General features: G+C 44.0%; 1 protein-coding gene across 2 annotated transcripts; it reads right to left on the bottom strand.

Moving 5' to 3' along the window:
• Positions 1-1,288: 1,288 nt before the first annotated feature.
• On the bottom strand, positions 1,289-17,639 carry SMIM20 (small integral membrane protein 20). 2 transcript variants are annotated; one of them, XM_061419840.1, is made up of 3 exons: positions 17,391-17,627; positions 6,278-6,334; positions 1,289-5,525 (listed from the first exon to the last, which is right to left on the bottom strand). In XM_061419840.1, exons 1-3 carry the CDS (start codon positions 17,497-17,499, stop codon positions 5,488-5,490), a joined length of 204 nt encoding a protein of 67 aa, XP_061275824.1. In that variant the 5' UTR covers positions 17,500-17,627; the 3' UTR covers positions 1,289-5,487. The 2 variants fall into 2 exon arrangements, with proteins under 2 accessions (XP_061275824.1, XP_061275823.1); XM_061419839.1 differs by lacking the exons at positions 1,289-5,525; positions 6,278-6,334 and adding an exon at positions 9,826-9,984 and having other exon boundaries at positions 17,391-17,639.
• Positions 17,640-17,761: the final 122 nt, after the last annotated feature.

Genomic DNA, 17,761 nt, shown 5'->3' with positions numbered 1-17,761 from the left:
TTGTGCTCCACGTTCATCCCAGATCCAATTTCTGCTGGCCAGGAGTTTGCACAGAGGTTCTGACTGGCCAAATTTGGGCCATATGCCTGCTCCTGTGCATGGGGTGAAGTCAACTCTACCCAAAGCAGGGAGACAGAGTGGGAGAAAGATGAACAAAAGACTTAGAGGTGGGAGTAGATGACCCCGAGAGAGAGAGAGAGAGAGAGTAAGATGTTGGGCAAAGAGAGTAAGAGCACCTATGTCAACCAGGAGAGAAAACTTGTACCCACTTAGGATATCCAGCATGGCTCTTTCTTGAGGATGCCGGATATAATTACTCTTTACATTCATAAATGATTGTCAGTTACTGATTTTTATAGTTCAAGATATGATCATGACAGTAGGAAATGACTGTGACTCTGGAGTTTTCAATTACATGACCAAATTATCTTTTTTGCACTATTTGGAGTTTGATTTTCTGTCACTTGCCACCAAAAAGCTCTGGACAAACATCCCCCCCTCCCTTTTTTTTTTTGCATTTATTTTAATCATGTTTGGTTAGATAGAGAAACCCAGGCAGATACGGTGCACGGTGGCCTGACTCTTGTAAGAAGCCGTGACAGTTCATTTCTCTGCATCGTATTCAGAAGATCAGAGTTTGGGAAATACCACTTAGCGGAAGCGTAAGAGTGAAACCCCGCCCCGCTTCCGCTGCTGCCAATCTGCTGGGGGATTTTAGGGGAGGGCGACCTCCTGTCACTGCCTGGCTTACCTACTCCAGGAAAGAGCGCGGTGGAGTCAATATTTCCCTTCAGACCACATTCAGTGGAGCAGTGCAGCAGGGCCCTCAGTGCTCCTGCTTCCTTCCCCGACACGGGGGCTGCCAATGAGCTGTGTATTTTGTTATCAACAGGCAGAATAAACTGCAGAGGGCATTCTACACTCAGCAGGTGCGAGGGAAGTCTGGGAGAATGAATTCACTGTCCGCGGAGACCCGCCCAGGGCTAAGAAACCTGGATGTTTCATCTGCTGATGCTTGGGAATCCCGGGTCACCAGCAGCTGAGCCCAGGAACCCAGACCTGAGAGCATATCAGATCCATCCTCCTGTCAGTGCTTTTCAAACTGCTGCTGCTGCTGCTAAGTCACTTCAGTCGTGTCCGACTCTGTGCGACCCCATAGACGGCAGCCCACCAGGCTCCCCCGTCCCTAGGATTCTCCAGGCAAGAACACTGGAGTGGGTTGCCATTTCCTTCTCCAATGCATGAAAGGGAAAAGTGAAAGTGAAATCGCTCAGTCGCCAAACACCTATAACATATAATAAATTTAATTTTATTAAAAAATTTTAAAAAGCAAAAAAGTACAAAAAGAAAGCCCAACCTTTTAGAAAATTCAAGTATACTTGATTTACAATATTGTGTTAGTTTCAGGTGTACAGCAAAGTGATCCAGTTATACACACACATATATTTTATATATATACTCTTTTCTTTGAATTTTTATCCATTGTAGGATACAAGATACAGTAAATCCTTGTTAAGGAAAGCCCAATTTTTAAAAATTGGATTCAAAAGATAAAAACTGCGATTGACGCTTCTCACTGTTTGTTCTTTGTTTCTGCGCTTTGTTCACGTGGCTGGGTAACCATCTCACAGTGCTCTGGGGAAAGCACTCTCCCTTTGAAAGTTTTCAGACCACTTCCTGCTTCCAGTAGGTGTCTGAAAATTAAGTAAAGCTTGTCAGTGGACATTGGAGAGTGTTCACCACATGGTTGTAAACACCATTCCCTTCATTTGTTTCCTCACTCATTCTTTCCATTTCTCATTCTATCCATCCGAAGTCCTGACAAGTTCCCACTGGATGTCAAGCCCAGGCTGCTGGGGTGGGCTCCGCCCACAGCCCTGCATCCCAGTCAGACCATCTCTCAAGTGTATGCTCAGCTTTGCTGACTCTGCACCTGTGTCTGAATCCCAGGCATTTTTCACAGCTCTCTTGAAATGTCAGCTATTCCATCAATGAAAGTTGTCATTATTCTGACCTCTGCCAGTTTCCGGCATTCACTAGGTACCTCGCATACTGTACTCCTATCCTCCCCAACAACAACAAAGGGGAAGTTTTATCATCCTTCCTGAAACCTGTGCTCCTCCTCCTGGACAGTGTGGTTCTCTGGAAAGTTTCCTGCACAGCATACGTTTAGGAAAGTATGTGAAATTGTGCAGCTCAAGGAAGTATTAAAAATCTCACTACACCCATGTAACTTGCACCCCCCCCCCAAAAAAAAATATATATATAGAACATAGCGCCTTGAAGACTTCCTGTATCTCTTTCCCGTCACTACCCCACTGCTTCTTCCTAAGAGCAGTCTCTACCCTGAATCCTGATTCCATGGCTTAATTTACCCTGTTTCTATTCATCTAAATGGAATCTCAAAGAACTCTTGCAGCTTGCTTTTGTTCATTCTGCATCGCTTGTGAGATCATTGCATTGTTGTTCATTCTCACTGCTGTATTGTATTCTATTGTGTGAATGTATCAGTTTACTCTTTGTACTGTGGTTGGGCATTTGGGGAGTTTCCAGAGCTGCTGCGTTTTAGTCCATGCCTCTTGGTGGCTTTACAGATTCATTTCTACTGCATAAATAGAAATGCAGGGACATGGGGTTTACATGTACCCAGTGTCGGTAGATACCCTGAACCTTGTTTAAGGCCCTTTTAATATTCCACATTATTTTATCTGTGAATTTACATCATTTTTCCTTAACAGATTATACGTGTGTTTTCAATTAAATAAACCCTGTGCTCTGGCTCATTTTAAAATGACCGATCTAACATACAATATAAAATGGAAAACTAAGTGAGAAAGAAGAAATGAAAATAATTTCAGAGGAAAAACGAATAAAGGGAATGTAATGGCTCGAATATATTCCACAAGGTACTTTTCAAAAAGTTGGACCATAAATGTGGTGGAGCCTCCTATTAGCCAATACAAAGAGAGAAACAAGTTACACAAATCAATGTTCACAGGATAAATGTACCAACTGTTCAGCAGTGTGGCTATTTCTGGTGCTGAAATTTTGAAAAAGTCAACCAGAGTCTTCCTCAAGAGGATACTGTCTGGCATTGAAAATGAAGGATCCAACAACTTCAATCGGCAACAACAAAGGAAATTTTATGTTACTCCCCTCCGGTTATAATCTCCCTCAACAGGCAACTCTGAAAGAACTAATGCAATCAGATACATATTTCTCCAAAGGTATAAGACCAAGAGAAAAAATAAACTAGACTCAAAGTGTGGTTCAGGTACCTGGAGGGGTCTCTAGGATCTTTCTAGGGGTACTGCATGATCAAAAATATTTTTACAATCCTACCAAAGGCTTTTTGCCTTTTTTACTCTCATCTTATGAGGGTGTAGTTTTCCAGAGATCACATGCAATAGATCAGATGCAGAAGTAGACATGAGAATCTGAAATCTCCTATTAAGCCAGGCATTAAAGAAATTTGCAAATTATTTTGGAAAATAAAATTTTCCAAAAATGTCATATACTTTAGGTCTCCTATGGATATTTTTAAATATTAAAAAAATTGTTTTAATTTCTAATACATTAAGCATCTATAGATACAATCCAGTTAAGAAAAAACACTTGGGAGTTCTCAAAAATTTTTGAGTGATAAAGGGTCATGAGACTATCTGGCGAATTCCCCAGAAGTCCCAAGGCCCAGAAGATAACTGGTAAAAAATGTTCTCTGATCAAATACACTTGGGAAATGTTATGTCTGTCTTGGAAATTGTGAAATGAGAAGCAAATGAACTTAATGACTCTGCTTCCTAACTGTATGTGACTGTGACTAAGATCCCCTCTTTCGAGTGCTTTCCTTGTTACCCTGAAGGCACACCTGGGAGTGGCACGGGTGCACTACCAGGCCCCATTCAACCCGCATTAAGCAGCATCTCTAACAACCTGGGCTTCTGTCAACTGTGGGCAGCACAGTCTGACACTACACCTCTGATAACATCAAGAGCGATCCTTTTATAAACATCAAGGCAGCTGAGCAGGACAGAAAGCCTCTTTATCTCTGCAAAGAGGTAGACCAAGGGCAGGGTCAAGGCCAGGACAAAGAGCCCATTCAGACTAAACCGAGTCTGTTGCAGCCAACCAACAGGCCATCGAGGCCCCTCTCATCTACAATGCTCAGACGCAGTCATTTCAGCTGGATGTCTTCCAAACCAGATGGTACAGGCACTGGCCTCGGTCACAGAGAAATCTCAATTAAGCACCCACAGGATGTGTGACTCTTAAGTCACACCTCCTGGTGCCCCCTCCAAGGAAAAGAGTGGTTAAATGTACCCCGAATGAGTCAACTTCTTTTATTGGGTTGTTAACTATGAGTCAATTAAATGTTAAGGAATACTGACCAGAAACGATAACTTTGGAACTATCAACCTTATTTCTTTCTGACAGTAATTAACATAATTATGCTAGTTTTCTATTAGGCCTACTCCTAGTTCACAATAATAAAATTATGTCATCAGGCAGCTCATCTAAAAGAGAGCATACAGCAATGTGCAAGACACTCTGGGGAATCAAAAAATGAAAAAGATGTGTCTTTTTGAAAGCACACAATCTAGGTAACAGGTCAGACAGAGACCAGAGAAGGAAACAAGTATTCTCATGCTCATCTCTGCAGCACCTGGCGAGGTATCTGGTAGAGAATTGCATTCAATAAACATTTGTCTCAACATATTTGCTATTTACCTCTAAGATTTTTACTTGACAAATACCACACAGTCAAATGTCTGGTCAAATATAATTCAGTCAAACAGTACTTCTTGGTATAATTAATGAGCCTTAATAAAGGATTTACAAAAAAAACTTAAACCATTATAAAGTAAGAGAAATCATTTTAATATATATATTTTCATTTCAGTCAATTCAACAATGATTTCTAATAGGCATGCAGACCCATTTAGTTTGCTTCAAATTTGTTTATATCCCAACATGCAGCAACCTTCCTAATGAGAGAGTTGAGTTGAACTATTTATTCTTAAAGAGTACAATGTACCTTGTCCTCAAAGAGTTTTATCAACTTTAACACTTTCAAAGAGCCCTATGAGGCTGCTCAATATGGTAGTTTCCCCCTGAAATTTCCTATTTGGAGGATGGCAAAACAGTCTAGAATCTTCCCCAGGCTACTAGTTGTTTGTATTCATATCACAGCTTGGCTGGCTAAGAGGTAGAGACTGAATAATATGTAGATAGCCTTCAAGTCCAGCTGAGTGAGACAGCTTCATTTTTAGAAAGGAAACCAAATCATGAAAACCCTCCTACAGTATGATTTGTTCCAGGGTCCTTTTAAGGAGGGACGTACTCCTCATGCATAGGACTTTTTATGGCTTTCTAGAGTTTTCTGCTCCAGCCAGCGTTCTCTAGCCAGGTGACTTATTGAACTTGCTGCAGAACTGAAAGCATGAAGTCTCTTGTCTACTTTCATAATTAGAGGTGGTGTTAGTCTTCTCATTTCCGGCCAAATGGATCCGACCACACTTTCAACCCTATAGAAAGAAACATGAATTAAAAACAGGATTCATTTTTAAATTTCCTATCACTTCCCTCAACCCCAAACAAAGAAGATGACATCAGAATGGAGCTGTGCGATTTCCACGGAGTTTGAGGTAGTCCGGGCAAGCTGCCGGAACCCTGGTATGGAACGGCTGGGCAGCCGTGGCAGCCAAGAAAGATTTTTAAATGGCTCAGAAACTACCCCACAGTAGGGAGATATGTATCTGGCCTAGTTAAAAAATAAATTAAAAAAAGACCACTGCCACAAGAGTTTTGGCTAATAAGCTAGAAACCTCTCATTCTCAGCCAACTTGGATTGTCTCAAAGTAACTAACCATTCAGCCATAAAGGGAACTTCTGAGCTTCTGTACAAAGCAGAATCCTGCATCAATTAAAATAGCTCACAAGTAAACAGTATTTTCCCATGAGGGTAGTGTTTAAATAGGTGCTTGGTAAATAAGTCTGCAAAACAGCTATTTATGCTTCATAGTTAATTGCACACTTGTTACATCTTTATGCCCACTTATCAAACTCAAGAGTAACATGCAAACTTGCAAAAACTATTCCGGAGTGAAATATTAAGAGGAAGTCTTAGGGTGGCAACCTCTAAAATGGCAACTGCTGAAAAATAATAACACAATCACAATCTAGCCTCAAAGTGGAAAAGATTTCTCTGCAAAGCACATACCTCCCCCCAACAATGAAGCATTTCACATGAGATTTTTGTCTTGATTTTTAAGTTTACCTGGTGGCTGCACGTCTTCTTGAACAATACCAGCTCGATTTATGGCTTGTTCCTTCTCTGAGAAACATAACAGAAAAATTACTCTTTAGAGAGGGGGTCGGGGGCAGAGTGGTGGAACTCTTTGTATCTACATGGGACAATAAGAGAACAATATATCTGAGTGCTATTAAATTCAGAGCTGCCACTGCCCAGAGCTTTTAGGTAATGGAAGTTGGATCCTATCAAGCAAAAAGACTGGATATTTTCAGTGAAAGAAAGCAAGCCATACTTCAGAAGAAAAACTCCCAATGAACATCTTTTCTCGGTGATATCAGCAGTTTGGAAAGGCAACAAAAACAACAGAAAAAGAACAATTTTGAAAGAACTAGTGGGTGTGATGCGATGAGAGCAGGGCTGTTGAATTGATGGAACAAGTACAATTAACAAGAAAACGATGCAGTTTGTGCCTAAAATGTACTCCACTGAAGGCCTAGACCCAGAGCTAAATATGCTATGTTTTTGATAGGAAATAGAGCAGAAAATTAATCTTTGGGTGGGTGGCTTTGGTTTGGATAATTGAAGCTTCCCTAATTGACTGCAGGTGCTGCACCAATTAGTAAGCGCGTTCTAGTGACAGCAGCTTAGCTGATCTCTTCGGAGATGTCCAACAGGCGAGGGCCAAGAGAAATTGGGCATTTTATGTCTGTGGGCTTCAAGCACTCTGACACATCTTTCTAAGTGGTTTCAAATAAACCCAAGGGCTGTAAAAACAAAGACTTATTATTTTAAGTATCTTGACAAACAAATCGTGGCTTTTCAGCAGAAAGACTTGGAGCCAAAGGATGTTTACTAGTATATTATAGTAATTAAGTGCTGTAATCAAACTTTTGTTTTAATCAGGCTAAAAGTGTTTCTTTTAAATCCATATTTAACTCTTCTTTAATATTAGGCCATTTTCTTTATTCTGGCCTCTGGATTCTCATAAAGTTAAAAGAAACAGGGCTTTGCCAAATCGAATATTCATCGAACTTGCTTCTCTGGTGATACGACGGAAAGTCAATCCTGAGTGACCTATCCGAGGTTTTATCAATGCTAAGTTTTGCTTTGGCAACTAAAACACTGGGCAGTAGGGATCATCTGAATCTTGACATCCAATTCTAAGTGAGACAGAGAAGATACAGCCCTAAGAAGCCTCTTATAGATAATGGTGAGTTTCATTGGGCCTCTCTGAAATAGCAGGTAAATGACAACCAAGTCCCTACGGACCAAGAGATGCCAAAGGATGTCTTCCATCTAGAGCAGGTGATAATGGAGCCTCTAAGATGTCAGACTTTCTAAAATAACTCAACACAAAAGACGATCTTATTTCCTAAGAAGTTGAATTCCTGTAGGATTGAGCCCCACCATGCTGTCACCATGTAAGTCTCCAAGTATAGATGTGTCTCAAACATGCTCTTAGAAAATGCCAACTAGTAGAAGACTACACTGTCATCAGTAGTGCCAGGAACAAAAATAGGTATCATTTTTCATACCTAAAAGGTCCATTCTCCAGTATTACGGAAGAAGGAAGAGATGAGATTTTTAAAAAACACTTGATTGCCTGAAAGCGTTCTAGATGTCCAGATTTAAGAGAATCAGATAGCCCGGTGTACCAGAACGCGTTCTACAAGAGGCAGGTTGTACAAAGCCAAAGAAACTGGCAGTCTGCCAAGCATCAAAGGAAGTTGACTTCCTGTGACAACAGAATACCTAATTGTGTTCTTACCTCTTAAAATGCAATAGAGAACCAAGAGAAGAGAAAGGAATCCCTGTCTTTACACTTCCTTGCTAATTGCTAATGAGGTTGGAGAGAGGCTGAGGATTTATTTTAAATAGACCATAATCTCTTTATAATCCTTGTCCTTATGCAACCACCTCTTTTTTTGGCTTGGATGGGCAATTTAAACTGATTTGCAGAACTAGTTCTTACTGAGTGATAACTGGTATTAGCATCCTATCTACATCCCCTGGTTCTTTTATCCATTAATGTTCCATAGTGCTTGAAGACCAAAACAGTCTTATAAATTCACAGTGTGACACAAAGACACTTTATTTGTGAATGTGGAATATGCTTAAAGGCAAACAAACTGGCCCCTCGGAACTCAGCAAATACGTCTTGATGAAGCTGACAGTAGGTGTCTATTTCGCTGTCATGAGAGAAATAGCAGATGTCTCTGGGCCTCGGGAAAAGGGCAACACGGAAGTCAGGGGTTTAACTATGTGGGCAAATAAGGATAAGCTAATTACTGACTTTTCGGTAGTGAGCATATTTCTATCAGGAGTGAAATGATTAAAATGCAAATACGCAACACTGGGCTGGGAGCTTTGCAATGTCAGTTAGACAAGTCCCCTCTCCAGTGTCTCAGCAAGCCCAACTCTGCCCCCTGGTGCTAAGGCAGCGAGCTGATTTGCAGTTTTAATTGAGGATCCTTAGGTATATTATTCAAAACTTAGTAATACACGCAGATGGGCTCATTTTTGTACGGTAGCAAAAGAGTCTTAAACCCATTTTTTAAGACTTTTTTAAGTTTTAAAGTTTAAGACTTTTAAAGTCTTAAACCCATCCTTATATTAAATGCCCATACTGTGAAATCTGTGTGACTTATTACTTTATTCAACGTTCACAGCAAACGGAGGCAGCACACCCACGTACCCGCCCCTCAGCGGTCTCGTTAGGGACGATGTTCTTGGGGAGCACTAGCAGACAAAAACCTAAAAGCAGGTGCAGCATCTCACCTCGGGACCCTCTGCAGTGAGACCACCACCTCAAGAATACCCCCTCCATCTCCTCCTGCCAATGAACCAGTTAAAATACAAGCAACTCACCACCTGAGGTAATTGGCCAGATGTCAGCATCTGAATATGGACTGTATATTACATAATAGCATTGTGTCAATATTAAATTTCCTGGATTGGATAACTGTGATTATGTAAGAGAATGTCCCTGTGCTCAGGAAATACATGCTGATGTTTTAGGTATCAAAGCTCACAAGGCCTGCTACCTAACTCTCAAATGGTTCAGCAAAATAATAGTAACAGTAATATGTGTATAATCTGTGAACATACACATATCTCTATGTATGTATGTGTGTATAGACATGTCACATACATATCAGGAGAGAAAGCAAATGTGGCAAAATGTTAACAACTGGTAAATCTAGGTGAAGGACATAAAGGGATTCATTCTACTATTCTCAGATTTTCTCTGTCAGTTGCATTTTTTTAACAACAAAAAAACACAACTGTGAAACAAGTATAAGGAAGTCCAACAACACTATTTCATGATGATTAATTCAAAGTCTCTTTTAAAAAGAGCAAATATAAAATGAAAAAGTACTTTTCTAGTGCTCCCAGTTTGCTGCAGTCTGCGGAGTTACCCAGGATGGATGTGTGCCATGGGAGGGAGTGTGAGCCAGTGGCTGAGGGCACCAAGGGGCCACCAGAAGTACGGGCTCCTCCCAATGCTGGGAACACCTCTGTTTCTCACCAAGGTGTGTGATGAAACCCATGCAGCTTTGTAAGGCCTGTTAGAAAAAAAGACTTTAGTCTGTGCAATTCATTTTACTCAAGGTGAAAGGAATAAAAAGCATATTCTGAGCACTTGCCACGAAATAGGGAAAACGCCCTTTTAAGGTGAGAGGTATTCCTCATCAAGTGACTTCTCACAGGCCTGCTCCAACTATCACACACTGTGGATGGGGGCACAAGGAAAGAGGAAAAATTGAGGGGTCATGGTTCTTCCACCTTGGCTTTGCTGGCAGGTGAAATGCAGCAAATGCAGGTGAAACTGGGCTTCATTAAGCAGCAAACAAGGCTGAGGAGTTCGGGTCTAGTATTTACCCAGCAATAAATGTGCTGCTGCTACTGCTGCTGCTGCTAAGTCACTTCAGTCGTGTCCGACTCTGTGAGACCCCATAGATGGCAGCCCACCAGGCTCCCCCGTCCCTGGGATTCTCCAGGCAAGAACACTGGAGTGGGTTGCCATTTCCTTCTCCAATGCATGAAAGTGAAAAGTGAAAGTGAAGTTGCTCAGTCGTGTCCAACTCTTAGCGACCTCATGGACTGCAGACTACGAGGCTCCTCCATCCATGGGATTTTCCGGGCAAGAGTACCGGAGTGGGTTGCATTGCCTTCTCTGAATGAATGTGCTAAGTGACCCTGAACGAGTCACCTAAATGTGGGGGCTGAATGAGCACAAGTTTCCTGGCAAAACCCTATGGTTTTATGCTTCTCCACATCTAACTAAAGTTAGTTAAAAATGTACAGGATCACAGGAAATGATCTTATTTTGTCTCATTTCATAGGTTGCCTTGAAATGCTGGTATTTTTAAAAGGCTACATTCAGGATCCCTGACTGGTTCTAAGACAAAAGGCAATCAGGCTTTAAGCTGTATCCCTTGCGCGCTTCCCTAAACATGGGCTCTTCCCACAAACCAGGTTGGGCCGACAGGCTGAAAGCTAGAAAGTAACATCCGGACTCCCCTGCAGAAGGACTGCAGAACTAACTGAATACTCTGGTTTTGGACTGACAATTGCCATCTCCCCGGGGCTCATTTCAGTATCAGGTATCACGAGTCGAACTGACCTTGTATGCTACCTAACACTTGGTAAAGTCTGGCTGAGTTAGTGAAAGAGCTGAAGATCACACTGAATGTCAAGATGAAATTCAAGATGGCAGTCTTGCAATAGTGGTCTGTCTGCTTTTAAAACACAGAAGATCTTGGATTTATTTTACATAAGGGGCCTTCTGCCTCTTTTCTACTGCCTTGAGGCTTATTTCACCAGGGGCTCGGGAACCTACCTACCCCTATCCAGGCCAGCCAGAATCAGTCAAGCTGGCCCAGCTGAAAGGTCCCACAGTGACTCAGCTCTTGGGCCCTACATGGCCTGGATTCCTTGCCAGCCTCTGGCTCCCCTTGTCAAGGACTGGGTGTCTGCCCAGGCCTTCCAAGGACCGTGGGCTTCCCCTTGGTCTGCCCAGAATTCTGGGGACCACAGAGGTATGAAGGAAGCTCAGAAGAAAAACAGCCAACAAGAGAGGCTAAGAAGGAGTGGATGAAAGGCAGGAACAAAAGAGCAAAGCCAGGAGTGCTGGTGGAGGCAGACCACCAAGCCCGAGGAAGAATGCGTCCCGAGGAGGGACAGTCTGCCTGGGGGTCATGCCTCTCACGTGTAGTCACCCGACCTCCTGAGTCACAAAGAGAGCAGAAGCCAAGGTGACCAAGTCACACCGCTGTCTAGCTGTATCCATGCCCACCCTTCCTCCTCAGCTGGTGGAAGAAGTGTCCCACCTTGGGTCCAAGACTCCTCCTCCATCTGATGTCGAGATTCCCCCACCTCCTCCAGCAGCCTTCTTTATCCAGAGACCCTCTTGGCTCCCTAATGCTCCCAGACGAAACAGAACCACCACTCCCCTAGCCTCCTTGACCAGCTGCAAATACAATTCCTCATTCTCTTCTTCAGACAGCCCAACATCTTTATATAGTCAACCTAATATCCCATTTACTCTTCATCCGCTGCAATCTGCCTTCTGCCCACTGTCAAACCACTGAAAGCACTCTTAACAAAACAGCCACTGAGCTTCACCTTCTTTTTGCTAAATCCAATGGATATTTTCAGTTTTTATCTTCCTTACTGTCTCTAAGCAGCCGAGCCCTGCTGATCACACCCTTTGCCATGAAGAGCTATCTTCCTGGGGCTTATGACTGCAGCCTCTTCCGGTTTTAATGCCCTCACTCTGGCCATCCTTGTCAGTCTCCTTAGAAGGTCCCTCCTCCTCTGACCGCTTGCTCTTCAGACCTTCAAGTGCCAGTGTTCACCTGCATTCTGTCCTGCACCAGCGTGTCGCTTTCAATCTCGGAATGCTGCCTGGAGCCCCACCTGCTGCAGTGACTCCGCTTCCTATCTGATGCTGAAGATGGGCCATCTCTAGCTCCAGCTCAGATCCTGTGGCTTGGCTCCAGATTGGCACGTCCCACCACCTAGGGGAAATCTCCAGGAGCACATCCAGGTACCTAACACTCAATACATCCCAAACTGAACCAGCCTGTCCCCTCATCCCCCAAACAGACTCCATGTATTCCTTAAAGCCTAGTACCACATCTCTTCAACTGCTGGAGCCAAAAAGCTGGGGGCCAGTCTCCTTCCTCTCCCTTGCTTGCCCTTGAGCTAATCAGTCACAAATCCCTGTAGAGGATTTATTTCTTAAACCTGGCTCCTGAATTCAGTCCTTCTGCCCTGTCCCATAACCACCGGCACTCTGGTGCAGGCTACTGTCATCTCTCCTGGAAGCACAGCCTGCCTGGGTCTTGGCCTTCTTACCTTCAACCGTGGCCCTTCCGGCCCCTCCGTCAGATACAGTCAGAGATGCCTGGAAAGGCTGAATCTGATCACCTTGCTCTCCTGATTAAAACATTTCAATGATTTTCCACCCTCTGAGGACAGCAGAGAGTTATTCAAGTGTTTTAAAATAAGCAAGTGAGATGATCAAATTCCAAGTGCAAACGGCACAACGATAGGCTTTTCAACAGGCACAGTGGAAAACCTGGAGTTCTATACATTTTCTGACACACACACATGTATTTTCCCAGTTACAAATTCTCACCAAAGAAACACAAAGATGTATTTCAGAATGAAGACAACTGAAAACTAGAAAGGTGTGAGACAGACGGATCAGTGAATAAAGAACCTGAGTCAAGAGAGACAATCAGTGACTGTAAAACGTTGATGGTCCTAACCATCAGCCTAACCTAACTGGTTAGGTTGGTCCAACCTAACCAACGTTAGGTCCCAACCTAACGTTGATGGTTCTTGCTCCTGGGGAGCAAGAAACACAAGGCAGGAGGGGTGGGGAGTGTGGGACAAGAGCTAAGGCCTTCTAAGGTCTTTGTTTATTTCATAGGAGGTAAAGATATTGACTAGCTCTCAGTTGTCAAAACAAAAGAAGAAAAACAGAATGTAAAACTTTCAAACTAGTAGAGGGCAAGAAAATTAAATAAAGAAGCCTTGAAGCAGAAAAGGAGAGGAAAAAAAAAAAGAGACAGGATTAAATAGAAAACACAAGATAGGGAAAATAATTCAACATTTTAAAGATTATCAGACTGGACTTAAAAAAAAAAAAAATCCCAGTTTGGGTTGCTTATAAGACTTAAGGACAAATAAAGGCTAAATATAAGAGAATATATATACCAGGAGAACACTAACCCAAAGAAAGCTGGTAACTATGATGATATTAGACAAAACAGAATTGGGGAGGAATGTTAGGGGGTAAAGAGGACTCTTACATGATGATAATTGAAAAAAAAAATTCTTCAGAACATTCTAGATTGGGAGCAACAACTAATATGGCCTCAAGATATATAAGTAATAGAATTAAGAATGATTTGGAACCATCATACACAGAACTCTGTACCCCCAAAGAAGAGAACATACCTCATTCCAAGCATGCAGGGAACATTCACAAAAACTGACCTGTATCAAGTCACAAAGCAAATCCTGACCAGCATCAGAGAATCAAAATCACATGGTCTGAATTCTTTGACCACAAATGCAAAGAAGGTAGATAAGCAACAATAACTAACCAGAAAGACCAGGGTGGCTGCAGGGTAGAGAACGGGGTGGTTGTGGTGCTGGTGGAGCAGGGAGACCAACTCAGAGCACAAGGAGTGGGTGGCGGGAGAGGGGCTGGACATGAGTGGAGCAGTGACATGAGAGAAGAGCTCTGACTTGTCCAGCCACATATATCCAGCACCTAATACAGTGCTAGGCACACTGCTGTTAGAACAGCAGGTTTTTAAAAAATAAAAAGGCTAAATAAATGTTAACTGAATGTGCTGAAATGAATCGAAGCTCCGTCCTCACAGTGCATCTCCATGACCTGGTCACGAACGCCTCACCTGGGTCTGAGCATCTGCTTAAATCTCCTTGTTTCACTTCCCTGCCTCTGTAGCTCCTTATTTTTGAAATGTTTTTATGGGATTCCTAATGTAAAAATATGAGCTTCCCTGGTGGCTCAGCGGCAAAGAATCCATCTGTGAATGCAGGAGACACAGTTTTGATCCCTGGGTCAGGAAGATCCCCTGGAGAAGGAAACGGAAACCCACTCCAGTATTCTTGCCTGGCAAATTGCATGGACAGAGGAGCCTGGAGGGCTACAGCCCATGGGTTGCAAAGAGTTGGACACAACTGAGCAACCAAACGGAGAAGGCCCTGGCACCCTACTCCAGTACTCTTGCTTGGAAACTCCCATGGACGGAGGAGCCTGGTGGGCTACAGTCCATGGGGTCGCTGGGAGTCGGACACAACTGAGCGACTTCACTTTCACTTTTCACTTTCACGCATTGGAGAAGGAAATGGCAACCCACTCCAGTGTTCTTGCCTGGAGAATCCCAGGGATGGCGGAGCCTAGTGGGCTGCTGTCTATGGGGTCGCAGAGTCGGACATGACTAAAGTGACTTAGCAGCAGCAGAGCAACCAAAACAAAAACAAAAAATCAGTATTTCTATACCTTTTATCTCATTTAATTCACTCCAAAACATGTAAATTCAGTCCTACAAACTTCACTGTTTACAGATGAGGAAACAGGCCAGGCTCAGAGAGGTTAAGTAGCTCATCTTAAAATCCTCTTCTAGGAAGGGACTTAGACCCTCATCTGACTGACTCCCTCTATCCTCTTAGGCAGTATGGTGCCCTGGTGTAATAGTGAACGGCACTGGTTCAAATCTGGGACTCACTGGTTGTGGGTTCTCGAACAAGTTAACTGTTTTACACCCCAGTCTGTCCATGTATAAAATGGGGATGATGATCACATAGCAACTACCATAAAAGGTTACTTTTGCACCAAATGGGTTAATATAGTAAAAGTGCTTGGAAGAGTGTCAGACATATAAACTGTTTTCAATACATATTACCTATACAGTATCATTTACCTGTTTAAGGACTCAGTTATAACTCAGATAACAGTGTCCAAATTAATTAAAATTGAACCAGAAACGTGGGCAGGTGTTGACTGCCTTACATTTAAAAATGCTGATATTGTAGCCACACACTCAGTGTTCACATAAAAGGCCTAATTTGTCTGTCTTAAAGTGACTCAGATAACCATAGACTATGGACCTGTAAGATTGTTGTTGGGAGACACAGCACAAACCCACACCCTGAACCAGAGGCCGGTTTCTCAATCTCGGCACCATTGGCATGTTGGGCTGGGTATTTCTTTGTTATGGGTGGCTGTCCTACGTGTTGCACAAACTTTAGGAGCCTGGCCTCTATGCGCTAAATGCGAGTGGCACACTCACCCACCCCACCCTACCCCATGGCACCCATTTTGTGACAAGCAAAAATGTCTCCATAGAGAACCCCAGGGAGACAAAAATCACCCCTAGTTGAAAAACCACTGCTAGTCTTCCTAGACTGAAACTTTGCTAGGGGGATCCAAAGCAGACCCTCTTGACCCAAGTTCAACTCTAGAGGCTATCATAAAACAGAGTGAAGCAAGGATTCTGTAAGGAGGGATGACACAGATTATGCAAGGCCTCACTCAACCCCATTTTTATTTACCCCACACATGGGCGCACAGAGACAGGCTGGAAGGCAGAATGCAGAGACCATTTCAATCCCAGGTGATAAAAAAGAAGCTGCAAGGAAATCTGAGTGTGTGCCTAAAACGCTCTGTCTCAGAAACCAAATGTTGTAGCATTTGTAACGGGCAGAGCATTTACACGGAGCTTTCGGCTTTAGATCGCCAAGCTTTCAGCCTCCGCTAATATTCTCAAGGGGCAGGGCTGGCCCTCTTCCATCTTCAACATGATTCAGGTTTCCTGGAGAACAAAATGAGCCTCTAATGCCTGATATTTTCTCTCTGACAGATGGTTTCAGATGTATCAAAGTGCTAATCCTTGCTGAGGTATAGGTCTCAAGGAAGGAGAGTTTGGCTTTTAGAATGATAGGACTTGAACGATTAAGGAAGAAAATTACTCCCAGGATATTCGCCATTGTCATGTGAGCAGCCGGCTTAAAACGAAGGAAGACAGCAGAATGTGAAAAAAAAGATTTGAGAAAGGAGAGGAAAAACTCAAAAATCCAGGTTAACTGTTCAGGTTCAAAACATGTCCGCTCAATGACATCTTTGGGAGTGGAAATGAAGTGCCATAAAAACACCTTCAAGCTCAGGATAATGAGGGGCCATCCCTCCCCACATCACCATTCCCAGCTTCAGGGTGTGGAAGAAGACCCGGAAAGGAAGGCGGAAGTTGGAATATTAGTCTTGCCACTTACTAGCTGTGTGTCCTTGGGTGTGTAATACAACCTCTCTGAGACTTCCCATCCATAAAACACTTAATAATAACCTGCCTCAAAATGAGGTTAAATAAATTAAGTGATCCAGTATTAGTCGCTCAGTCGTGTCCGACTCTTTGTGACCCCATGGACTGGGGCTCCCCAGACCCTTCTGTACCTGGGATTCTCAAGACAAATACTGAAGCGGGTTGCCATTTCCTTCTCCAGGAGATCTTGGCAACGGGCTTAATGAAGACACATCAAAAAGCCTCCAGTGAATACCAGTATGAACTAGGATTTAGTGTTGACCTACTATGTCAATTGCTTTTATTACCACCTCTAAGTTTCACCAGACGCCAGGCAGTTTTAAAGATATACAGACACAAGAGACGCAGGTTCGATGCCTGGATTGGGAAGACCCCAGTAGGAAATGGCAACCCACTCCAATATTCTTGCTTGGAAAATTCCAAGGTCAGGGTGGCCTGACGAGCTAAAGTCCATGGGATCGCAAAGATTTGGACACGACTGAGCGACCCAGCACACACGCACGCACGCGCGCGCGCACACACACACACACACAGATAACTACTGCTGAGGATGGTGAAGGTCTCAGAGGTTGAGTCACTTGACCTCGGTCACCAAAGTGCACACAGCCAGAGTCGAACCTGGATCTCGCTGACTCGTGAACCAACCTCTGTCCATGGCCCCACGTGGGGATGATGAGGGAAAGCTGGGGAGTTACTAGGGCCAGGCGGCCGCGTGGGGTCAGAGATCACTGTCACCGGGGCCGGGACGCCGCGTGGGGTCAGAGGTCACTCACTGTACTCCTCCAGCCGCATTAAGGGCCGGAAGTAGATGGGGTAGAAGGCGGCGCCGATCAGGGAGATGAAGCCGCCGAAAATGAGAGCAGTGCGCAGGTTCCGGGACATGGCTCCAGCCGGGGCTACCCAGATTCTCCGAGTGCCCGGGACTCTCCAAACCCGGCTCCCGCCGGCTGGGCCTTGACCCCGCTCGGAAGAGGAGGAACAGCTTTCGCTTCCGGGCCTTGGGGGCGGGGCTAGAAGTTGGGGCTGGGCCGAGGCAGAGCGAGGTGGGAGCAGGGGTGGAATCAGAGGCGGGGCCTAGGGGTGGGTGGGGCTAGGGCGAGGTGGGGTGGGGCTAGGGCGAGGTGGGGTGGGGCTAGGGCGAGGT

The sequence above is a fragment of the Bos javanicus genome, chromosome 6 (assembly GCF_032452875.1).
Source record: "Bos javanicus breed banteng chromosome 6, ARS-OSU_banteng_1.0, whole genome shotgun sequence".
NCBI lineage: Eukaryota > Metazoa > Chordata > Mammalia > Artiodactyla > Bovidae > Bos > Bos javanicus.
The sequence above is the reverse complement of the archived record's forward strand: the minus strand, read 5'-3'. Positions and strand labels throughout refer to the sequence as shown.